General features: G+C 36.9%; 1 protein-coding gene across 7 annotated transcripts in view; it reads left to right on the forward strand.

The window, feature by feature from the left end:
• Nucleotides 1-24,669, forward strand: part of AP1S2 (adaptor related protein complex 1 subunit sigma 2) — a 31,274-nt gene extending 6,605 nt beyond the window's left edge. For 2 of the 7 annotated variants that reach the window (XM_068179997.1, XM_068179998.1), the window contains exons 3-5: nt 2,068-2,176; nt 3,081-3,218; nt 22,699-24,669. In XM_068179997.1, the coding sequence (XP_068036098.1) occupies nt 2,068-2,176; nt 3,081-3,218; nt 22,699-22,746 (295 nt within the window). In that variant the 3' untranslated portion in view covers nt 22,747-24,669. Of the gene's footprint in view, nt 1-2,067; nt 2,177-3,080; nt 3,219-10,954; nt 11,049-11,346; nt 11,591-18,987; nt 20,445-22,698 lie in introns of those variants that run through there. The other 5 variants (XR_010995894.1, XR_010995893.1, XM_068180000.1 and 2 more) reach the window with 5 other exon arrangements.
• The last annotated feature ends 916 nt before the right edge of the window (nt 24,670-25,585 follow it).

Raw genomic sequence — 25,585 nt, forward strand, 5'->3', positions numbered from 1 at the left:
CAAACATGGTCTTTTGAAAGTATGTTTCGTTCTCTTTTAAATGAGGACACTGAGAGCAGACCATGTTGTGAAAAAGTATTTTGTGTTGGTCTCCCTCTCTCCCCTCCCCCCTTCTTTTTCCATAAAATAGTTCTGTGTGCCAAGAGAGACTCCTAAGTACTAGAGGAGCAGAGAGGGACTGTCCCATGTGGATAAATTTAAACTGTTTGAGTCAAATTTGATTTGATAAGGTCCGCTGGTACATGGTTCAACTTGTGTTTAAGCACTGTAAGGAAACAGTTTAACTGCGCTTCATCATAATCAGTGCTGCTCTTCTGAAGGTGATGAAAGGCTTTGTTGAGATGGATTTGGCCTGAGTGCTGGTGATTGGTGTGAATATCAAATAATGTGTCAATGCTCTTTTTTGCTACAATGAAATATGATAACATGGAGCTTGACTTACAAATTCCCCAGTAGGTTTGAAAGCATGTATGTTCTTTATTATATTTCTTTCTAATACTTTTAAAAATAGTTTAGGTTCCTTATACAGATTGAATGTTGCAAGCTACTACAATGACTGTAAATGTCCTTGAAAAATTAGGCATAAACTGAACAATGTAAAATCAAAAGAATTGTTCTCAGATAGTACTTCTGATGAACTGATGAATCCCTGTGGTGAAGAGATGAAAGAGGGAATGAAGGTGTCCTTCACTGGAGGTGTCTTCCTCTCTTCTCCCATCATGTTTTGTGGTAGGATAGGCAATAATTTATAGTAATTTAAAGATTTTGTGTAAAACCTTGTATAATAGCTATACTGATTAATCTTTCATGTTGAAGCCATAACAATTTCATTTGGAGCGGAGTGGGAGAAGGGGGGGACATTTTCAGATCATAAATGGTACTGGATGTGTGCCTTGGAGACAAATTTCAACATTGCTGAAAATACAGTGGAGTTTTTTCCAGAACTAACTTCTAAAAAGTCTGACAAGTTACAGCTGATAAAATATGTGTAGTGTTTAAAAGATGCATGGGTTTCTCTGTATGGGAAACAACTATGCACCTTAAACTAGGTATTCACATCTGAATGACTTATTTTTCAGTAGGGCTGGCTCCTCAGGAGTGCTTAATGTGGCCAGTTGTCTCCTCTAAAGAGGCAAAAAAAAGCTGTTTCAGGTTAATGTAAATTAGCAGTTGCAACAGGTGGTTCTCGAAATCTGGTTTGTGCCATGTGTGACTGAAAGTCATGTGGTTTTGGCATGTTAGAAAAGACTAAATGGGGTTTTCAGCTTTCATTCCTGCTTTGGTTTTTGTTGTTTGTTTTTTGTTTGGTTTTTTTTTTTTAATCAGCTTTCTTTAAACATGTCTTGAACAAAAATATAATAAAGCACAGTAGAATTGGATGGTCTTTTTGCTAAAGTGGAACTCGGATCATATCTGTAGTTATGACTTCCCTGTCTTAAGGGAGACAGGGAAGTGGATTGCTAGAAACTATTTGATGGCCTCTCATCAGTCTGATGCCAGGACAGTTAGTAGGGATTGCATTGTTGACTTAGTAGTAGTTGGGGTGGATTACATTTGTGTTGTTTTTGGAGTTCTTGAATTTTTAAAATTTTCTATAAAGACTAAAGCCTAATTGCTAGTTCAGTCTATCTTTCTTGAGGCATTTTCTATGGTTTTTATGATCTGTGTATAGCTTACATGATGAAAGTTTAACACTGGATCAGTTGATTAATATACTGGTGCATGGATATTACAGAGAGAAGAGAAAGTATGTTATCTCAGAACTCTGCCATGATGCCACAAAATGGAATACATTTGGTTTTCCAACCACCTCTCTGGCTATTTTAGTTCTGTCAGCTAAAGGATGGCAAAGAGTGAAGTCATGCTTGACTCGGAAACATAACTCCCTTGTACATGTGTGTGTCTTCTGGTCTTTCAGCCATTTTTTGGTAGGACTTGCTTGGTTGTGATTTGGGTACCAATATGCTGAACTTGAGTATGGAGGACTGCTGAGAATGTGGTACTCCTCAAGTGCATTCATTTTGCTTATGCTTGTATGCTAACATCAGGAATATTTTGTTATTACAGATATGCAAGCCTCTATTTCTGCTGTGCTATTGAAGATCAGGACAATGAACTAATAACTCTGGAAATAATTCATCGCTATGTTGAACTTCTTGACAAGTATTTTGGCAGTGTGAGTTAGTTTCTTTATATTTTGTCATTTTGTTGTATGCCCACAGCACTTTTACAAGAACATAACCAGCTAGTAATTGAAAAGGTGTTTTTAATACATTTTGCGTGGCTTGCTTGGCCAAACTAAACTGATAGTTGCCTCTATTAAAATACAAAATTAAATTATTGATTTGTAGAAGAACTGTTATTAATCTGGTGTTAATTGCCTGTATTTGTTTCATTTCATAGTACTCTCACTAGGGGTCATATAAAATCTTACTCTTATCAGGAAGCTTTTCTTATTCCTGGCACTGCCCTAGTGTGAGCACCTCTTATATCTGCTTCCAAAGGAGGCAGTTGGTTGTGGAGTGGCAAAAATGGTAAGGAAAGATGAGACACATCTGGTTACCCAGACAGCAAACACAAACAGCTACAGTAATGTACATGAACACCCCTAGAAAAACTGGTGCTCATTCTACCTTCCTTTGTAGTCCTTCTGACTATGAAGTGCACAGACTGAAGAAGAAATTTGAGATTATTTATTTTCATTTCTTTCTGTAAGATTGCGTGAGCTGCCTTTACATACTTCAGGCAACAAGAGAACTTTTATAGGGAATGTTCTCTTGTGTCTTGAAGAGCTGTGTCTTACAGATTCCTGTGAATTGAAACCTTTTAAACAGTGAAAACTTTTTTCAGAGGTTGCTGTAGCTGTTTTTAACTGAAGAAAAAATACTGTGGTTTTTTTTTTTTTTCCTCCAAGGTGTGATTTTTATTATTGCTCTAGTCCTTACAAGGTTACAGCCTTAGGCTAACATCATGTTTTGGTAAAGTTTGGTGAAACTGTGAACAAGTTATGTTTTGTGAGAGGATATACCTCAAGTGAGAGTATCCTCCCACTTTGCAATAATTATTGATGTCCTTTTTAGGTCTGTGAACTTGATATCATCTTCAATTTTGAAAAAGCCTATTTCATTTTGGATGAGTTCCTTTTAGGAGGGGAAGTTCAAGAGACATCCAAGAAAAATGTTCTTAAAGCCATCGAACAAGCCGATCTTTTACAGGAGGTAAGCAAATCCAACTTCTCTGGCCAAAGTGTCAGCATGGTAGGCTGTGACTCAGAAACTTCCTGTCCCTCTAAGCTTCTAGAAGGTATTATTTAGCATGCTTAGCATGTAGTTTTAGCTATTTGTCTTGAGCGTGCAATAGGGTGATGTTAGCTGCTCTTTCAGTTTGATTTGGCATGTTGACATTGCAACTTACTGTGACTTCGTGTTCTGCTGGTAAATGCAAGTGGCTGTTCTGTGTTTATACCTAGATAATTGTAGATCATGCTTATTTAACTTAGTGTTGTTCATGTGTCTTCAGTTTCTTCTTTTTATTTATTAACGATTAGATTTTTTTTTGTCATACCTGATGCATGTTCACTTCTTTACTTTTTCGTTGCTGAAATCCAGAAGCTAGACTCTCTTCTTTGAGACTTTTTCAGGTATAGTTCTAATTAGTTCTTAGACCTGCTTTTCTGCTATAGTCTGCTCACTGTGGAACATTTCCAAACTGGCAAAGCAGTAATAGTAGTGCCATAGAAACATACAGAATAAAGTATAAGAACATTGTTTTTTCACTTTGAATGCTTTTGTTGTTTGTTATTATCATTGAAGAATGATGTATTGCATGTCTACCATTAAAAAAAAAAATTGATATGAAGGGGTTCAATGGTATAGGAAAACCTAATATCATTTCTCCATACTGTGCTGGTTATTTTAGGTTTATCTGATTTTGGTTTTTTTTTTTTCCTTACTGAAATGTGCACAGTTGAGGTCCTTGAATGTCTGAATGGGAATCAAAAATGCTGGTGTGCTGGGGGAATCATCAGTCCTGTGTGCAAGTCAGTGAGCATATGTTTTTAACAGGGATGGTTCACCTTTATTTTTTCAAGTGTACTGAGGTTTACTGCCTAGATGCTATATAGATCCAAGTTGCTCTATTTCCCCTATGTGAACTTTCAATTTGCTATTTTCTCCTATGAATTAATTGCTTAATACTCTTAAAAGCCTTCTGTGTTCCACTTGGTAGACTTTGTTGGGCATAGTATTAGTAGGATGGGGAAACACAAGGTGTTCTTTACCCTGGTAGCTGTTTTTTTAATCCCTTCAGAATACATGCAGATCCACTGCACATTAAAGTTCTTGTCATCAAGGTCAGCCATTACACACAGATCTGCTACCCTATTTTTGTAGAAAGGAAATATATGTACTTATTTACTTCTTGTGTTCTGATTCAATTTAAGTCCTTCTTTACTCTTTGTAGGAATTATCTTAACCAGAAGTCCTGTTGCAGTTTACAAAGAGAGGAGAAAAAAAATCTGTTTATTCTCTTAAAATATTTTGCTCTTTATATCAAAACAGGTATAACAGATTATATATTCCAGTTTGTCTCCTGCAAATACAGTTAATTGTACATAAAGTAGAATAACTATATTCTTTCTCATTGTTAATGCTTTTGAACTTTATTTTCACTACTTTTGTGGGGCTGTTCTAAAGAAAAAATATATTTTTAGGAATTAATTGCTATTTTTCTTTCCAAGCAATAAACATTCTCGTTTTACAGAGAATATAATTTCATATTAATATAACTTGAAGTTAAAAATCTTAAGCAAAGGGAAATATCATTTTTTCAATGTGAGGCTTTTCCTTAACCCTGGTAGCTTCACTCTGATTACCCTTCCTTTCCCCATCTTTAGGAGATTTTCAGTTGCCAATGTTTATTAAATAATTTTGGTTAACTTGAAATGTAGCAGTTTATCACAGCACCACTGGAGTCCTATGTTGGGCTTCTGTGTTTTTCATTCTTAGTTGTATTGACTGTTGATGAAGTATACAACTACTCCCTATACCAGTATTTTAGTTTATAAACCCTGTAAAAATCTGGGTTCATATTTAAATTGAGCTTCCAATAAATTTGGACGCTTTTCTATAGAGGTTGGTTTTGTATCAACTGCTGCTATGTAAATGCTGGGTTTGATGAAGAGAGTTGTTAAAATAAGTTTCTCACATGTGGAGAATTTTTTGTACTTTGAGTTAATATCTGCTTCCCAGAGTACTTCAAAACTACCAGACTGAAACATGGTGTGATTCCAAATGCAAAACATATTTCTAGCAGGTTGTCATGTGTTAGTTTTTGACTGTTCAGATTTTAATTATGTGCAACCAATTAATTTTAATTTGGCCCTGAATACTCATATTGCCAAATATATATCTGTGCATCTGTATGCACATACATATATATAGTTGAATACACAATATTATTAATTGAATACACAATATTATTAATTAATAGTGCTACAGGCATTGGTGTCTGAAGTACCTTAAAGATGAAGAACTGTATGGAATACTTATACACAAGAAAATCATTACAGATCCATTAAGTGACTGTTTATGTAATGGTAAGAGTAAATACACTAAGGCATAAATTGCTGAGTAGTGAAATAGTTCTTAATAGCCTTGCCTACTTGTATTTTCTGCTGAAGTTTTCCAGGATGTACTTCTGTGTCTGAGCACCTTCACTAACTGCTACAGTTTGTGTGATGGAAACACACCAACTTGTTAAACCTCTCTCACCTTCACATTCTTGTTAGTTCCTCAGGAATGTACTTAGTTCAAGTATTCATTCCCTACCCCCTCCCCCATATTTATTACCACCTGATAACTTATCAGTAGTCAGTCATCAATACTGGCAGTGGTACTCAGATGAAGGGTAGTAAAAGGTAATTAACTCCAGTGCTTCCATTCTTCCTTGTCTCTCTATTGTAGAAATGCTTCTGTTCAAAAGAATGTTTTTACATGTTGCTGATGATTTTATATCTTGTTTGCTAGAGAGATTTTAATACTTAACTAGTGATTACAAAGGCATGCACTGCTGAAAAGGGGGTTTTGCTTGTGTGAACAACTCAATTATACTGAAAGAAATTGGTAGATGCAGTGTGCTGTTGCATGAATTAAATATATACATGTGATGTGTGGAACAGCTAAAAGATAAGACTGTGCATCATTTTGTGACACTTGAGTTTTTTAAGGCATGAAACTACCAATGATAGATGTTTTATACAAAAGAGAGGATTTGATTTATTTCTCTCAAAAGTCTGATTGCTCTGGGGTTTTTTTTCTTTTTGATGGCTTGAGTAATTCAGTATGGTGCTTGGAAGTTTGTGGTCATTTACTGTGCTAAAATGCTGAAATCAAGGAGTTAATAACTGTAATATTTAAACGGAGCAGTCTTGCATGTATTTTAAAGCAAATCTGTACAGACTTGCTCCTCTTCATTTGAAGTAGGAAAAAGTTCCTAAAGATTGTCTATGAATGAAAATGTTTTTTGTTCATTATCCTAGGTAAATTTTAGAAAAGTATTTTGGAAATTATCCCCATTTTGTTCACCAGTGTTCTTTTGTAGGATTTCTGTTTATTTTTTTTACTATTTGATTGCAGAACATCTAAATACCTAAAAACCACATAATTTTTTTAAAGAGATTTCTAAATAAAAATGCCAGTGAGTCTGTCCACAAATAACACTTGCTTGTTTGTGTCACTACTTCAGTAATGATCAAAAACTTAAAAGCTATGTGAATGTTTTTTTTTTCCTCAGGCTCTTGCAGTTTGGCCTCAGGCAGTATTTACTAGTTCTTCCACATGAAGAATAAAAGATAAGCTATCAATTAACCTTATTTTCTTTGCTATTTCAAACACTTGCCTCATCCTATATCCAGAAGGGTGCTGACAAGTGTCCATGTTGGCTGACTTGCCCTAGATGTTTAGGGTTGCTGCATAGATTAAAGCTTTTGGTTTTAGAATTAGCATCTTTGGAAATGAAACTCTTTTGAATTCCCTGCATATGCTATTAGAATTTTCCTATTGGAGATGAAATGTGCTTATTGGAAACCACAGGTTTAAAGTATCCATAATAGTAGGTATTAGGTTGTTCTTGAGATATGCCAAAACTCATTCATTTTGTCATTAGCACTAGCAAAAGAAAATTCTTATATTAAGCCTCCAGTGGGTGGGAGTATAAGGGATTTTGTCTGGTTTAGGAAGCAGCCTTTGTAAGCACCTTTTAATTACCATTTTTCTGAGAAACTGACCATGATGAATGCAATTAATTCATTCTTCACTTAATGTTTTTTCTTAAATATGGACTGTTGTAATAGACTGCCTTTCTAAGTTGGCAGTGGCATTATTTGCCTTGGCTGTGCCTGTGTTCCCCTGAATGTGAAACAAGAATGAATAATGGAATCTTTATTATCATGGAGATCCAACTGCCTTGACTGCCATCTGCTCTTCACTTATAACTTCCATCTCAGTTTCAGGTGATCAGCTTAGTTGATCAGTTGGTCACTGCAATTTTAAGACATGTATCTGCTTGATTTTAGGCACAGAAAATGATCTACAATTACATTTTAGAAGATACATATATATAGGGACCTATGAGAGTTACTGTGAATGAGAAATGATAGATTGTTAGTTCATTGTTTAGGGATTAGGAAATAGCTGTGATTTTTTATGGATTTGGAATCCCTCCCAACTCACAGAAGAACAAATTGTAGTGTTTTGGTAGCTGATGCTTTTGTAAAATATGTTTCAGAACTCAGTCTCTGGAGATGTATTTTTAGAAGAAAGGGGTTATAGTGCTGTTAGAGTGTTTGGCACTCTCCATGATACTCAGAAAAGTCATGGCAATCAGATGCAGTCCCCGGTGACTGGGAAGAGGGAAGCTTTGTACCCATTTTTTAAAGGGGTAGGAAGGAGAACTCTGGAAACTACCAGCCTGTCATCCTGACTGCTGTCCATACCTGGAAGGAGCTGTGCTAGGGCACGTGGAAGACAGGGAGGTGATTTAGGACAGGCAGCACGGCTCCACCAAGGACAAGTCCTGCCAACCCCTTCTATGGGTTGGCCTTCTATAATGAAGCAGCTCCATCAGTGGGCCAGGGGAGGGCTACAGATGTCATTTATCTGGACACAGTTCTCCATACAATTGCTCTCTCTGAATTCAAGAGGGCTGGATTTGATGGGACAGTTACATCCAAAGGGTAGTGGTCAGTGGCTTGGTGTCCCATGGAATTTCAGTGGTGTTCCTCAGGGGTCAGTAATGGGACCAGTGCTGTTTGATGTCTTGGTGAATGACATAAAGGGATTGAGTGCACCCTCAATAAACTTGCAGGTGACACCAGGCTGAATGGTGCAGTTGACGCATGTGAAGGATGGGATGCCATCCAGAGGGACCCAGACAAAGCTGGAGAAGTGGGCCTCTAGGAATCTCAGCAAGTTCCACAAGATCAAGTGTAAGATTCTGCACCTGGGTCAAGGCAATCCCTGGTATCTGTACAGGCTGGAGGGTGAACAGGTCAAGAGCAGCTGAGAAGGACTTGGGGGTGCTGGTGGATGAGAGGCTGGACATGACCTGGCAATGTGTATTTGCAGCCTAGGAAGCCAGTTGAACCCAGGGCTGCATCAGTAGCACTGTCCCAGCAGGTCAAGGGAGGGGATTCTACCCTTCTGCCCTGCTTTGGTGAGGCCCCACTTGGAGTGCTGCATGCAGCTCTTAGGAACAAACCTCTAAAGACTGTGAATTTAATTGTAGCAGACAGATCTGTAAACATTGATATTTCTGTATTTTTAATAGATAATTTTAAACTGTCCTTCTTGCACTGCAGAGTAGGCTTTCCTGCAAATACTGACCAAATAATACTGTCATGTTTAAAGCAATAGGAAGTATTCCAGAAAATGAATAGTAGAACCTGCATCTCTTTTCCCCAAATAGTAAAGGGGGAAGAGGAGGATTGCACTTTAATAATTAAATATCTTCTTGAAAAAGTGGCACCGAGTATCCAGGAAGTTAGCATATCATGCTTTGACCTCTTCCCATGCTCAGTCTGATTTTTTTTTTGTTGTTTCTTTGTTTAAGTGTGTATGCATGTAAGATGTCACTAATTCTATTACATCAAAGAAATCAAAATTAGAAGATCTTTAGACTCAACAAGTTGAAGGAGTCTTTCATAATAGTGTTAAATATGCATTCATTAAGCTTTGCAAATTGAAACATCAGAAAGTTTCAATTGAAAATAAGACAAAATAGCATAGGTAGTCCTTGCTGTCTCATAACTATGCAGTGCCCTCTCTGATGAGAATTCCAATACTGATCAGTTTGCAGACTGTGAACTTGATCATTTATTGGTAAAACCAATTCTTATAGAACTGTTGAGGGTATATTAACAATACACTGAACTCTTAGTGGATTATAATTCTAATAAGGATGTATTTATTCTGTACATTAAATGGATAGATTCTTTTCCAGAGACATTCTCCTGTCCTCAGCAATAGAAGCACTTTGTCAGGGTGATGCAGTGAAAATTTAGTGCTGCTGCATGTGCCATAGCTGTTTTCAGGAGTTTAGTCATGTGCTGCTTGTCAATTAGCATAGTAAATTGGGTGAACAATTGCAGAAGGCTGCTTGAGAGTAAGGAGTATCTTATCTTCAAAATCAGGTGCTCTTTCTGAATGCTCACATTTTAATAGAACAAGTTCACTGGATGTTGCAGGATGTTGAAAAGATCAATGTGAATGTTTGGGTCTTGAGATTGTGAGGAGAAAATTCTGTTTTTACTCTGTTGTCCAAGATGTGTCACGTTGCAGTGCTACTACCCTTTCCTAGAATTTTCACTACCTGTGAGATGGTGTTAGAGTGCCAGAGAATATTAAGTGAAAAGAATATGAATGTCCCCAGGAGGCATCCTGTTGTGTTTGGTTATAGATACTCATTTTTTTGTGGTCTTCTCTGTGTGTTGTACAGATGTTGGGGCACATTGCTGGTATGTGTTTTAGGGCCTTTATTTATTTTTAAGGGAGAAGCTATATTTTTTGTTGCCAAGCTGTCTAGCAACTGTAGTAGTTCTGGTGATGGATATCAAGATACAATAAAAGTGTGTATATTAAATTTTATAAAGGCTGGAAATTTGATATTAAAAGGCAAAAAAAAAATCTGAGAAGACCTTTTGTTCACAACTCTTTGAGAATTCTGTTTGATGGATTGATTAAAGTGAAAATGTTGAACTATTTGCACTAAGCAATACAACATGAAAGTGACTACTCAGCAAGTAATAATGGTGACTTAATAAATATGAATTTTGAATTAAATTGTTAAATTACTTCAAGGATAATAGGTTGAATGAAACTTTCCTTCATGAAACAAGTCTTATTATTAATGTTAATAATAATACTGTGTGACAGTTAATCACTGAATGAAATATATGTAAATTTTTGTATTCTTTTAAGCTCTTAATCTGTTCCAGTAATGAACAACTGCTCTTTAAAAAAAGTAAAATCTTTGAATTAATATTCCTTCATGCACAACTGAAGCTTTTTAAAGAACTCTTTACAACATACTCTTTTAAGGTACCAATGTCCTGTACCTGGTTAAGAAATAAAAAGTAAACTTTAGAGTTTTTTTTAATGCATCTCCTTGAAGTCTTTGAACAGGTGTTTTCTTCTGATGCATTTCTATTTGCTTTCTTAACAGTGGACTTTTAGGAAAACCTATTAAAATTGTATTAATCTAAAGAATAACAGTAGCTGAAACAGATTTAAGTGAAATAACTAAATATACTTTTGTATATAGTTTAGAATATATTTAAGTCTTATTTTACATCTAAATAAGCTGTACATGATTGGGTGGATGTTGGGTTTTTATTTGCCTTTTTTTAAAATTTATTAGTTGATATTACATTTTCACTGCTGCTTGATTTTGTTTGTAGAGCCAGAATGAAGACTGGGGAGGTTTGTCTGAGGATATCTTATGATTAAGAGCAATCTAAGGCATTAGCCCTTTTGACCCCATCTAAATGATTGGTAACTACCAAGTTTACCATTTTGGTGGCATGGATTAAATGGGTGCTATGCAAAGAGTGCTGCACGTGTAATTAAGTCCTTGCAAGGGTAAACAGAAAATGGGTGATGGGCTTAACTTTCTGCAACACTTGCATGATGGTCTTTCAAGAGTGCTTTGAGTGTTTCCTTTTATTTTTCTTGTATGATACTAACCGCATCAACTTGAAATCTCTGACTTCTACTGGCTTTCTTTGGTGTTGATAATTAAGTGGGATAATGCAAGTTAGAGAAATGGATACCAAAGCTAATAACTAAAAAGATGTTTGGCTTTGTTTACTTACAATCAGCCCATATAAACATGTATTTATTGGAAAATGAGCTGTTTACATCTGCTATGCAAAGAAAATGGGCCCTAAAAAGACGGGGTGCTGCTGCAATTGACTGTTTATCAAAATGCCGGATGCTGCATGACAGAACAAAGCTTATTTGCATATATAGTGCATTGCAACATATTTTTGTCCAAAGCATAAGTGGAATACGTTGTGGCAGTCCTACTAAAAAAGGTAAGATTTTAATTTGCATAAAGCAAGTTTAAAACATACATGAAAATGATTTGCTGGAGAAAACTTAATTAGACTGCTGCTTACCTGATATAATGATAAACAAGTAGTTCAATAAACAGATTGGCTTTTGTAATGTGGAACTATGATAATAGATCTAATTTCGTATGCAGCTTTATAAATATCAGGATTTAGTTTCTAGTTAAAAGAAAATAATTGTAGTAGGCAAAAATATTTGTAACATGTTCAAAACGAAATTCACAGCTAGTGTATGGGTATTTTTACCATTTAATAGTTTCCTAGTGTATGATACAGCCATTGATTTGTGTTGGGAAGAGGGGAGCAGCCAATAATCTGCTTGCATATTAGACCTAAAGAATTAGGGCAGTCAATAAGTCATTTGTTGGAAACAATATCTTCATGAGCTTGGACATATTTTAAAACAACTGTAAGGAAAACCTAAGTGCTCAAGCTTGATACTTTCCACATTTTCCCCTCAATTTTATTGCTTTTTCTATGCTCTTCATGATAACAAGTTCATGTAAAAAGAGTGTTATTCTCATGGTGAGGTTAAAATTGAAACTGTGCCTGTAGAACTTCCCTTGTGAGTAGAACTTTAAAAAGCTACCTATATTGTTCGGCACCTGTGCTATGAACAGAGCTTAGGAGTTCTAATTTTTTTTTCTTTTTTTTTTTTTTTTTTTTTTGTGTGTGTCTCTGATGGCTACAAAGACCAATTCTGACATATACAAACTCAGGCTTAGATAATTGTGTGACCCCAGTTTACAGTATGTCCCTGGGTGAATTCTTTGTGGGGGCATAGTTTTAGTTGAAGAAATGTGCTTTGTCCTCATTAAATTGAACACAGTTGTATTATCTGATGCCCATGGAATGCTACTTCTTGGCCTGTAGTGTTCCCTGGCAGGAGTGAAGGAATAGTTGCTGTTTTCAGACTCTAATTTACAAGGGTCATGGTTCATCAGAATATGGAGAAATAGAAATGGCGTCTATTGGGCTGAGTGAAGAGGGACAGATGGATGTTTGCACATAATCAGAGATGGGGAATAGTTAGCCTGCAGTAAGGAGCTGCAGGTTGTGTATAGGAATGAAGATCATCTGGGTTAAAGAAAGATCTTCTGAGGTAAAGAAGGTTGCCTTAGGGCAAGGGGAGGAGTTTGACTTGTAGCTTTGGTGTTTGGATTAACCTGATGTTTAACTAATTGGTTATACAACTTTAAATTACTCTAATCCTTGTTACTCTGAGGCGTAACCAAGCCCAGAATGAGTAGAACTTAGTTTTTTGTTGGCTGTTTTAGAAAGATTTTCTTGTAAACTAGGGTGTTGAGTACTACATGTTCCATGTGGCAATTGTCATAAGCCACATATTCAGAAGTAGTTGGTTTCATAGATCATGTGGTGAAATTTATGGTAAGCCTTGCATAATATTGAAAAACCACGTGAAATCTTGATATACATTCAAATTGCTCTGTGTAGAAATTCTGCTTTCTACTGAGAGCACTTTACAGTGGTAAAGTCATGGTCTTGAGTCAGGATGCAGGTTGCTCATCACCCAATCTCATGCTGACAGTGACTCTTGTTGAGAAAGCTGGACCTGTTCTTACTGCCACCTTTGTGTTGATCTGCTTGCCCTGTGGTTCCGGGGCTCCTAGCTTTTTAGCCAAAACTTGAGCTCCTGCAGAGGGAGCATGAGCAAAGTGCCAGGAGGAAAAAAACAGTGACACTGAAAGGGAAGTCAAAAGCAGCTGCTTTTGGCAAGCCAGGACTTTAGCAAAAGTTGATAGTACAGCTTAAATTACATCCTATTTTTTAAAAAAATCACAATACCCAAGTGCTTTAAAAAGCCAGTGTTCCACGCATCTTGTCCTGACTCACTGTCTGCTGTGAACTCCCAAGTCAGCATGCCTAGGTAGGGTCTAATTTACTTGTCATATGCTGCACCCCTGCTGTTGGCCTGAGTCATAGGAGTGTAGTGAGGAGCTTCAGCAGCAGTATTGACTTTCAGAGTTTTCAGCTGTGATTTTTCTCCCTTTTTCCTTTGTGCTAGAAAAGCTATTTATACAACCATTCTAGTACTGGATTTCAGATCCCTTTAAACTGATCCAATTCAAATTACTTATTTTTAAAAACATTTAGTCAGCAGCTTTTCTTTTCCATGTTTACAACTTGTGCCTGCAAACATTTGTCCAAACAATTGTAAGAACGCAAAGTGCTGCAGGTACCAGGAAGGAAGGGGGATGCTTAAATGCCATTGCCATGGAAGCTTAATAGTATTGGAGGTGACACAGCTTGCTGCAGCAGTATATTATGGTCAGCTTTTCAAAGATAACAGTCCTGCGGTTGGAGAAATACTTCCTTAAGCGAAGGAGAATAAGCAATGCAAACCTGTATCTTCAGTGCTGAAAGAAAACATTAATGAATTCTTATGTGCATAGTTTGGCAGTTTGCCAAACATACAGACACTGTCGGATTATCTGATGAAGAACTCAGTGATTTTTAATAATTTTGGTTCCAACTTCACAATACAAAGTATTCAGCCGTAATATGTGCTTAAAGTTATTTGTGTTTTTGTGGTGGCGAGCTGGAGCCTCTGATGGATTCTTAGAACCATCCTTACTGCTGAAGGGTGGACTCTCGCTTGTTCCTGGCTCGCTGCGTGGCAACTGATTGGCACATGTGAAGGTGAGCCTCCCAGAGCGATTATCGTCTCTGAGCTGGCAGATCAGAGCAGCAGCTAAGAGGCAGGGAGCGCCTGCTATTATCCGGTTATAGTACACAAAAGCTTCAGCTGATCTTTGTATGCCTTTGGGAGAGAGGCAGGCAGGCCACTGCTGTCATAGCCTTCTGCTCTGGTCTGTTGAGGTGATGTTTTAGAGCCGAAGTCTATGCATATGCTCGGATGTTTTGCTGAATAACATTTGCAGGACAGCTTGCTGTTTCATCCTCTAGTTGAGAATTCTGTTGACTGGTTTGCATCGATCTTGAAGATTTTTTTGTTTTCTCTGTATAGAAAGCTGCAGACAAGATCTTGACTAGGAGTTGGTATTGATGAAGCATTCTTTTTATTTGCTTGTGGGTTTTTTGTTTTTTGTTCTTTTTTTGTAAGAGCATTGTAGTTAGTACTTATCTTTGAAGATGTTCAAAAGATGTTCATGTTTCTAGGTTCTCTGAGAAAACACTTGGCTCTTCTTTGAAAGTAAAGATAGAATTTCGTAATAAAAGTGCCTTAGTGGGAAGTATCAAGGCCAGACTAGATGGGCCCTGAGCAACCTGGCCTATTGGAAGGTGTCTCTGCCTATGGCAGAAGGATTGGAACTAAATGATCTAAAATATCCCTTCCAACCCAAACCCATCTATCTAACAGAAGTCTCCGAACAGTTAGTTAACCAAAGGTTGGGAAACTCTCCTGGGTACTCTCCTGTTTTGAAATCGTTTAAAAGGCAAGTGAACAGCAATTTCCTAAAGCAGCCGTTGATTAGAAACATTGCCTAATAATGATTCAGAAGTGTAAAAGTAATTGCTTTTGAAGCATTGCTAAGGAAGTGCTTGTTAAATGTGAATCTCTTCCTAGCGCAAAAACTTCATGTTTCTAAACATAAACCCTCATCCTCTGCTCTTGATTTCCCAATAGCCTGCTTCTGTAGAATTCTTCCCAAACTTCTATATACTCCATGAACCCACATCTTGTATGTTGTTCAAGCTAGGGTTTTGTTAGATGCTGAGTGAAGAAAAACGCCAAGTCTTTATCAAAAGGTGGCAGTTGTAATTTTTGTGTGCAGTTTAACATGGCTTGCCTTCACAGGCTTTGGGCTGGTTTTGATGGATGAAGTTTTGATGAAGTTAAAATAATAACCTAAGCAAACTTTCCCTGTAAAAGAAGTTGTGCAAAGGATTGATGAAGTCTATGTCACTGCCAGGAGATGTCATCAGTAAAATGGCAGCCCTGCAACATGCTGAACTTGAGACAGTTTGGTATAGACATAAAGAATTTCTTTTCTCTCTCTTGCCTGAGGAAATAGCACAGTTTTCTTGTCCACTACAGGCATAAAATACCTTAAATTGCAGCAAATAAATAGTTCAAGGTAGATGTTAGGCAAATTTTCCAGTGGTGATGATAATGTCGCATTTAAGTAGATTGCCTGAGGCACAATAAAAAGGCATCAGTGGATGCCTTTAATAGATGAAATAGCTCTCAGGAAAGTTACAGGTATACTGTTTGGGGAACTGGATTAAATTAATGCCCTTCTAAGTTTATTTTGGCTATGATTTTTAGTTAGTTTGGGTCATGACAGAGTTGGTTGGAGAAAATGTCAGTTGGGTTGGACTGGCTAAATAGTTCTGTTTACTCAGATCAACTCTACCATTTTTCTAATTTAAAAAATCTCCAATGACTCAGGCTGACAGTTTCAGAGTATTATTAGCTTTTTTAAATGAGTTGTAAACACAGATGTCATTTTGAAGAAGATTAGTTCTAGTAACTTTTAAAATACTGCAATTCCACAATGTGCAGCTTGTGTTGTAGAGCTGTTACTTTTCTGGCAGTACTAGGATTTAAGACCTATGTGTTAAAGTCAGATAAATGGTTTACATCCAAAGTTCTATGTGATGATTTTTCAGAGATGGTATTTCATGTTAGTTCGCCCTTATATTGTGCTGTAAGGATACCATTGCCTCTTCCCTAGCTTGTAGATCAACTAATTCATAAACTCATTAGATCTAGGTTGTTATCTTAAATGGCTTCTGAGCCTGTGAAGCATGTCCTTGAGGTCTGCACATTCCCACTGAAGGAAAGCAAGGTAGTGTAGATACTGATCGTGGAATTTGACAACTGTCCCTTCCCCATACTCTCTTTTCTGGTATTCAGGCCAACAGGCGAACTGCTCTGGAGTGCAGTGTAGTGGGGGGCACAAAAAAAGATCAGTCACAGTTGAAACTTGTGAGGTGCTGTAGTTCCGTGATGGCAAACAATTTGTCACAACTTTATTTTCCTTTCAGTTGTTTGTCAGGCTGCCCACAGTGCCAGGCTCTCTGTGTGGGATGGTCCTGGGTGTCCTTGGTGGGGTACAGAGGCCTCCCTGGAATGCCAGTTTTCTTTCTCAGTATTGCTGTGTTATCACTTTGTATCTCCATTATGGTTGTCTTCCATTTAATCCTTTAGTTTCACTTCTACAAGGTCAGTTTATTGCTAGTCTAGTTGCAGGTGGTGTTTACACATTCTGTAAACTAAAAAGCTACCAGGGGTGAAATAACCACTCTCTTCCTGTTGTTGTCTGACAATCTGTCTTGCTTTATCAGTAAACTCTAAGTTTCTGTGAAGATGAGGCACTAATCCCACAACAGTAATGTGAGTCAATAATCTAATTTTGTGTACCATGATTTTAACATCAAAGACAGCAAATTCCTCTAGGTATAAACCATTGACAATACAAACAGGGTGGGGAATACCCCAGGACTGTGGGACTGTGCAAGCTGGGAAAGTGCATAAATGAGCAGCACTTCCATGGCCTTATTTGTTGATATTTAAACATCAATATTTGTTGATGTTTACAGTTATGTAAAATGGGATATAGCTGGTGTTTCCAGGCCAAAAAAGGATGCTTAAGAATGTGTACGCACATAATCCTTGAATACAACAGTGGGTTGCAGTCATCTTCATGAGAAAGAATGAGCTGCTGTCATTCTTTCTGTCCAGAGAGCTGATGTAAAAATAAGCAGAAATTCGTTAGGAGATTTGACAGGCATTTCAGTGAAGACACCAACTTTGATGGTTCCACATTTCCAGTGGTAAACACTGGAAGACATGAGTTCTTTTCAAGGCAGAGGGGAATCACATGTATGCATATATAACTCAGATAAAAATTGGGCATTTTAGATTATTACAGTGCCTGTTCTTCATTTGTCTTCATGAACAGTCACCAGTGTAAGTAAAGCAGAAGTTTTCCCTAGAGACCTTTCTGGGAATACTTGTCTGTGGAGGCTCCTGGAATTCTAAAGTCAGTACTTCCTTCTTATAGTCAAAACTCCCACTTCCTTAAAACATACACTGCTACTATGCAATGCCTTTCCAGTTAGGAATATGCCCCAGAGTTTTGTTTTTAATATAGACTGATGCTTTTTACTTAGGCCATGCGAGAGGTGTTAAGTGTTGAAATTCACATTTGTAATTCTTTATTATATACCAAATTTTTTGAATCTAAAATTTATATCATGCATCATATAACTTATTTGTAACTGTCACAGTGATATAGGTGCTATTATTTTGTTAACTACTGGATTTGTAAGTTAGCCTTGTCAGGATAATTTAAGCTACTGTGACATGATCTTCAGATTATTGATACTGAAAAACAGTATAAAAACTGTACAGCTTCTGGAATATTTTTATTGTGCTTTTTTGTAATTTGAGAATAGAATTTAAAAACATGGAAGCTTGGACATGTGAATAAACTGAGATGGCACAGAGGAGTCAGTTTTAGAAGTCCGTGGGAACTCTCTCAGTTCTGTTTTAAAACTTCTGCCGTTCTGGGAAGTGGGATACTAAAATAGATTGAAGATTGTAATTGGTGCAGGATCAGAGATGGAAACTGACATGTAGAGAGTTGAGTTTTGTGTATTTTCATTACAGAAAAAGTTCAATCAGCATATGTGGGGCTGATGCTCCTAAATTACTGTTACTCCATTATTAAAATTGAATGTTGCTTTCTTTCTATCTCACCTTTCAGCAAATTGAATACTAATGTTCATGCCAGTCATACAAGAGTGTATTGAATTCAGCAGCATAATCCAAAAGCAAAGAAAACTTTGCCTGCTTTGAGGGGTGTATCAAAGGCCTCAGTTTTTCTAAACAGACTCTCTTTCTACAAAATACAGTTTTTGTCACCAGTAATGGCACCGCTGTACTGCCCTGGCATGGTGTGCTCACAGCGGTGTTCTGGAGGCCTGGTACCTCTGAACATGTGTTTTATTAGAGCAGATGTGGCGGTTGATGTCAGATGCCACTTAGCTCAGTGCCTGTCTCTGACAGAAGCCAACAGTCAGTGCCTGATGCAGAGACAAGTGATAGATAGGGTGTCCCATCTCTGGAGCTTCAAACTTTTTTTTTGCTAAGAAGAAACTCTGAGCTTATGTAATAAATAATTTACGATACAAAGTTTTTCTGCCTGTTGTTGGACACAGCATGCAAGTATGGGAAGGGTAAAACAATGATTCTCCCCACTACCCTTTGCCCTGGACATGTAGAGTAGTCAAAAATACAATATTATATTTCTGCATCAAATGTCCTTTTAGTGTCAGAGATACAACAGCAAGCAAGGTAATATTTTTGTTTTCTTACATATCTGTCCACCTTTCTATTATGTATAAGAATATGTACATTTCTTTTGTAGCCACGTCATGAATACTTTAATGTACCAGTGTACTAAATGGCTTCATTCATCATGCATGCAGAATTTCAGAGGAGATAGACCTGTGACTTACTCATGACAGAACATTATCATCAGCTTGCTGAATCCAGTCATCCTGAATCTAATAGAATGCCACAACCATTCTCTGCTGTTGTACTTTCCTCTTCCCCCTCTGTTTTACAGCGTTGTCTCTTCACATGTCTCATTTCAACAAAACTTGTGCTTGTTGCCATATGGTTTAACTTTTTTATTGTGTGTAAGCTTGAAGTCTTATGCTTAGAAGTTCTATAGCATTTTCTGAGCTAAACATCTATATATTGCAATACCTATATTGTAACATTACTCAACCCACATTTATCTTTTAAATAGGTTGTGGTGGTATTTAGACATATGCTTAATTTAAGTCTGTAGGTGAAGTTAAGACTTACAGAGAAAGTAGTGAAGAAGTATCATGTGAAATGTGTATACACACAAGTATTAAATGATGCTGAATGAAATCCTTTGTAGACCATGCATCTTAATTAAAGGTGCACATAACACTACCCCTTTCTGAAGACTGACCCAATAGTGTGACTGACCTTACAAAAAGGAGTGAGGCAGAATTACTTAGGTCAAAGAGAATGATGGTAAATCTGAAATCAAAACATTTGTATTTAAATGTGCAGATTGCTCTTGTGAGTAATTTAACAGTTACTGCCACTGAAAGAGAGAACGATATCATTGTTTGACAAATGAATAATGGAATCATAGAATCATTAAGGTTGGAAAAGTCCTCTAAGCCTATTGAGTCCAACCATTAATGGTTAGGGTTGGAAAGATCTAAGTCCATTAACAGCATACTTGCTATATGCCTTCTTAAATTGGCATTTCCAGTTCTAAATGCAGACTGCCTTGTGTATGGGAAAACTGCCACGAGGGTGAATATAAGTGCATTCAGTTGAAAAGTGGGCGGAGTGGGAGGACATGTAATGTGTCCTGTTTGTAACCTAAAACCAGTACAGATTCTGAAAATAGTTTCCATGAATTATCAAGGAGGCAGTTTCTAAAACGAACCACAAGCAAGCTAGTTCCCTGTACTATATGTGGTAATGCACTACCTTCCAAATGTTAAACTGACAAAAAAAATGGGGGATTTAGGGGATTAGACAAAAGATTTGGATTGGATTTGCAGCATTCTGAAATCTTAGAAAACAAGATCTTAGGAGTGGTTTTCCATTTCCAAGTTTGCCTTTTTTCTGTAAGCCATTAACAGTGTGTTTGGGTGTCTTGGTAATGCTGCTTTAGCCTGCATTATTTCATGCCTGTTGGCTTAAAAATGCTGTGCATTGAGCTGTAATGAGATGCTGTTTTTCTTGTTATCTGTATACAGCTGCTTGCTTCTAGATGACTAGGTAATGAATTAGCTTTTCTGGCATGTTTGAAATAAAGTATTGCATGCACTTTTGTCTCATGTGAATGACTTTTTTCCTCATCTGTGTTCTGATATTTCAAATTTGTTGTTTGCCTTGGGTGATTCTGAGCTGCAGGTAGTATATAACACTGCAGAATGTTTTACCTAAGAATTGGATAAAATGACACTTAGTAAAACAAATAATGTGAATGAAACATAATTCATTCTATTTGTTTCATTAGAATTAATGAAGTTATTCTTCTAGCAAAAGACATTAGCCTTTAGGTGTTCCTTGAAATTATATTGTTGATGAGGAAGGCACATCTGTCTCAAGATTACTACTTTAGTGAATAAAAAAATTAAAATATGTCTGAGTTCTATGGGTGATGTATCTGTGGACAAGTAACTAATGTCCTTGAAATGGGTTGCTTTTAATGGTTAGCCATTGACCTTGATTTACTTGACAAAATGTAATGTTTAAGTATTTGCCTGCTGAAAATAATCTCAGACTTTGAAATGGCAGTGAAAACAATACTAAACTGCTCTAAAAGCAGTGGCAGCGCTGCTCTGTACTTCTTCACAGCTATGAAGAATTTTGTTTACAGGTAACTTTGTAAATATCGTGTTGTACTCCTGAGTAACTCTTAAGTGCCCACTGCTGTCTAATCAATTTAAAATTAAAAAGTGAATTTATTTCAAATATTTTGAAGACCCTGAAATGCTTGAGAAATTGTATTCTTGTAGAATGCTCTTGAGTTCTGGTGCGCCATAGTTAGTTAACAGTATAGGATTTCTTGAGTAAAATTCCTTACCTTGGTGGATAGGGGAGGTGTCTGTCTTCTAAAATGAATGCAACAAAACAAATCTGGGACTATAATACAAACAGTTATATTAAAAATGTTACATAGCCATTTCTTCAATCTGTGCATCCTTTGGGGGATTTTTTAAAATACACATGTAAATCTTTAATCCTGCCATCCTGTCTGGCTTTGTCAAGGTCACTGCAGTTCTAAGAATATTTAAATATTGCATCAGTGAGGGGAAAAAAACCAAGCCAACACTACACCTTTAATACACCAAGTATCTTGTTATCAGATTTAACTTGCCTTTTTATTGCAATTTATTTCCTGCTGGATTTTAGAAGCCATCTCAATATGCCTATTCTGAGCTCTGACTGATTTTTGAATGAAGTTGACTTAAAAGTATCATAGCTTGTTCCTTCACTGCTGAATCACCTTATAGATGAGCTGAATGATAGTGAACTTGATTCAAGGCTGATAGAGACAATATTCTGATGTTATTTGCAAGGTTTGAGGTGTTTAATTTTGTGTTGTACCGACATTATTTTTCTAATAAATATTTGCAAAGCAGTTGAAAAATAATTTGTTGGCTGCCTTAACTGTTATCTGCCTTTTTTTTCTGCTGCATGACATGTCTTGTTTTAGGATGCTAAAGTAAGTTTATTCATACTCTTGATGTTAAAGCTTTTGTTTTGATACGGACACAGTATCCCCTTTTATTTATCATGGCACTGTTAATAGTTACGAAAAAAAGCTCAGCCTAATGTTTCTAGTTTAAACCATTTCTTTTCAGATGGAAGTAATGAATACAAAACTGATGATTTTTGGAATTTGGTATTAAGCAACTTTCTCTGAATCTAAGGAAAGCTTTCTAAGATTAGAATTAACCTAAAACTTTATGCCTGGTGTAGAATAATAAAATTCCTGTCCTAAAAACCCCTCCCTCTTTGAAAGGGATCAATTGACACCAGGCATACCAAGGTACCGTGACCTGCTTTTATTAATTAAACATGGGCTCACTGTATAAAAAACCAAACAAACTAAAACTCTTTTATAAAGATCTTAAGGGATACTGTATCTTAGTTGCATCTGTAGTTTCATTCATCCACTTACTTGTTACTCCCAAACAGATTTTTGAGTCCCTTGAAACAATTCACCACAAAATTCTCTGACTCTATTGCAAGATCCTCCCCCATCCCTCTCCAGTTCCTATCTCTGTTACTTGCTTGGGATTTGTTCCCTGCTGGTATATCTAAATTGTTTTATTTTTATTATGCTTAAGGGCAATAAAATATACCAGCTATTCCTGTGAACCATGGTAGTCTAATTAACAGCTCTGTGAATAGGGCAGCTAATACCATGTTTGCAAACTGCAGTGCTTCCATGTTTTCATGTCTTTTCAGCTTTCTTTTTCAATTCAGCATCTTCCATACTAACTCATGTACAGCGCTGCTCAGTAGAAACAGTGTTAATTTACTACTGTCTCAAATTTTCCCTTCCTAGGAAGCAGAGACCCCACGTAGTGTACTTGAAGAAATTGGATTGACATAAATCTTCTCTTCAGCTGATGCCATCTCAGTGTTTCATACTGTAAATGTTCACTGCCTTCATTGTAATGTTTAGCTAATGGTGTAAGATGCTGTTTGTCAGTATTACTGTTTTGCTAAGCTGCTTCATTCAGGCCTACAAGAAAAATACAAAAATAGTTTTTTTGAAAAGGGAACAAGAAACTTAAGTTCAAAATTTATAAACGAAAGGGAATTAGATTTAAATTGACTCAGTGTTTCCCTTCACTGCATTTATAGGAAAATTGCATTTGACTTCGATAAGCCTACTGTTTTTTATAAGTGAACTTGACTTCAGGAAATAAATGTATTGTTATGACATAAGCATAGCCTACCTAAATGAAAAGAAACTACATGGACAACTCCAAATATGAAATGTTACGGTGTAGAAGTTGTGTTTATGCAACCAAAGAATTTGTTCATCTACATTTTAGTCACCACTTGTGATTATTCTGCTTATTTCAGTTGTTGCATAAAGATTGGAAATAACTGTTTACTACTATATTTGTCATTATACCAAAGAATCCTGCCAGGATCTGCATATCAAACTGGTAAAAAACTGTTAAGGTGATAACTGCTTTTTTAAGAAAACTGATCAACTCACTAGACATGAAGGTGTATTTTAGTGTAGCTACCTTGAGCAAAACTGTGCAAGTTACTATACTCCAAAGGGAATGTGTGTAGGAGAGAAGGAAAACCAACCCAGACTGAATAAGGAAACTGTTTTTAGGTCTGATATTTGCTTGCTTTGACCATGATCACAAGAAAAGGAAGGTCAGCTTTCTAACTGAATAGAGAGATGCATAATGAAAACTGAATACTTTCAAAGATGGGAAAGTAGAAACTTTACAGAAGGGACCTTTTATTACTTTCTTTTGAAGTCTACCAATTAATTTGTATTTTTTGGTGTTTTGTAGTTATGCTTTATTGGGTGTATTGGTACCTTTAGGACACAATAAGTGTCAAAGTCATTTAACTGTTTTTCTTCATCAACATGTTAAATATGTGACACATCCCTTACAATTCTCCTGTGTGATGTAGTTGAACCAATGAATTTGCAGTGAGAGCTCTTAAACTTTGGATTTGTATAGTATACTCACTACAAATCATGTAAACTGATTCCCAGTAATATTTTGACACTTTGAGCAGACTCTCAGTAATTATGATCTGAGCCTGTTTCACTATCAGAAATGTGATCCATGTGTGATTCTGAGGGAGACAGGGGAAATCTACACCTGGGAGTAGCCAAGTTCTGTTGCCTGTCCCCATGGACAGGAGGTTGTCCCTTCCCTCTTCCACCCAGACACCTCCCCCTAGGAGTTTTGGCTTGTTCACTTGAGTGGTGCCATGTTTTCACAAAGCTTAGCTCTGGCAGTGCTGCTGCCAGCAGCACTTGTGTGGCCAGCTGGAGAGTGGGTTCAGTACTACCCAGCCAAAGGAAAGGTGCAGTGATGCCACTTTCAAGGCTCCAGATCCAGACCCCAGCATCAATACTTGAGCCAATACAGCGGCCAGCCAGGCCCAGGCTGTGTGTGCCACTCCTGTGGCAGTTCCAGGGCGGTGCCCATGAACTCAAGCCATTAGAACTTGTCTACAGATGCCCATTCTAGATTTACACACAGATTCCAGATGACCAGAGGCTGTTTTCGTCCCCAGGCGTTTCCCCAGTGCACAGTTGGCAGGGATAGATGAGGGTAGAGGGGTAGTGAAAGGACACTTTGTGTAAGATTGTAGTGATAAAATGGATTTAAGTCAAACCAGAAGCAATTTTATATGTATTAAACATGTTTTTAAAGTTTACACTGTCACTTGTATGTGCTTGGCTGGATTAAGCTTTGTTGTGATTGTGACAAACTGTTTGACCTCTGTCACATTGGTTTAGTTGTAATAAATGTCCATTTTTACACCATTGCTGTGTTTATATGTAATTAGTGCCTGTATTAACAGAGGAAAGAAGAGGCCACTCAGTGCTGGCTTAAAAAAAAGGGAAATTTTATTACAGTGCTTAACCTGTTCTTGAGAACTTCATTAAAAAATGTTGAGGATACTGTGTCCAAGTTTAGTTATTTACATCCATTTAAATTGTAGAGAAAGCAATAAATTAGCAAGTTTTTGGAAAGCTTGCCACATTAAACATGAAATTTATTTAAGTGGATGTTAAATTGATGGGGTAGTACCACTTTATTTGAAAATTAAACCACATGTTGAGAGAGATTTCTGGGTAATAGAGACTGAATATTCAGTTTTTTTCATAGAATTCTGAACAAGTTAACGCAATGTTTACAATCCTGGTCTCGACCAAAAATATGTCAGATGAATCTATTCTCCTTTCTAAAAGAACTGAACTGCTTCATGCTATCAGCAAAAGCATGGGGAAAAATTAACATCTTCAGGCATTTCTGAAATTAATTTGAAATGAAATTCTGGTTTTTGAATTTCCTGTCTTGTGTGGAAGGGTTGGGAAGAGCTAAAGAATAAGTAGGAATTTCTGGATTGTTCAGGCAAGTTGATTGTTGTCTTGAGTGTCTTCAACTTCACTGACTTAAGTATTTAACTCAAAGAGACTTTCCTAAACATCTGCTGTTCTTTTGGGTAAGGCCACAGTGATGGTCACCCTGTGGCTGCCTCTCTCAAGCTCCCACATACCATGGGTTATGGTTGTCCAGCTTGCTTTGCATTCTGTCCCATGGCTCAACAAAGTGTTACCCATCCATGTCACATCAGTTTTGCTTTTCAGCCATAGATACTCAGTTCACCTGATACATCAGTGCTGAGCAGGAGTGTATGTGGGATAATTTGGGTTCATTTTAATTACAAGCTTACAG

Source organism: Anomalospiza imberbis, chromosome 2, assembly GCF_031753505.1.
Source record: "Anomalospiza imberbis isolate Cuckoo-Finch-1a 21T00152 chromosome 2, ASM3175350v1, whole genome shotgun sequence".
Lineage (NCBI taxonomy): Eukaryota > Metazoa > Chordata > Aves > Passeriformes > Viduidae > Anomalospiza > Anomalospiza imberbis.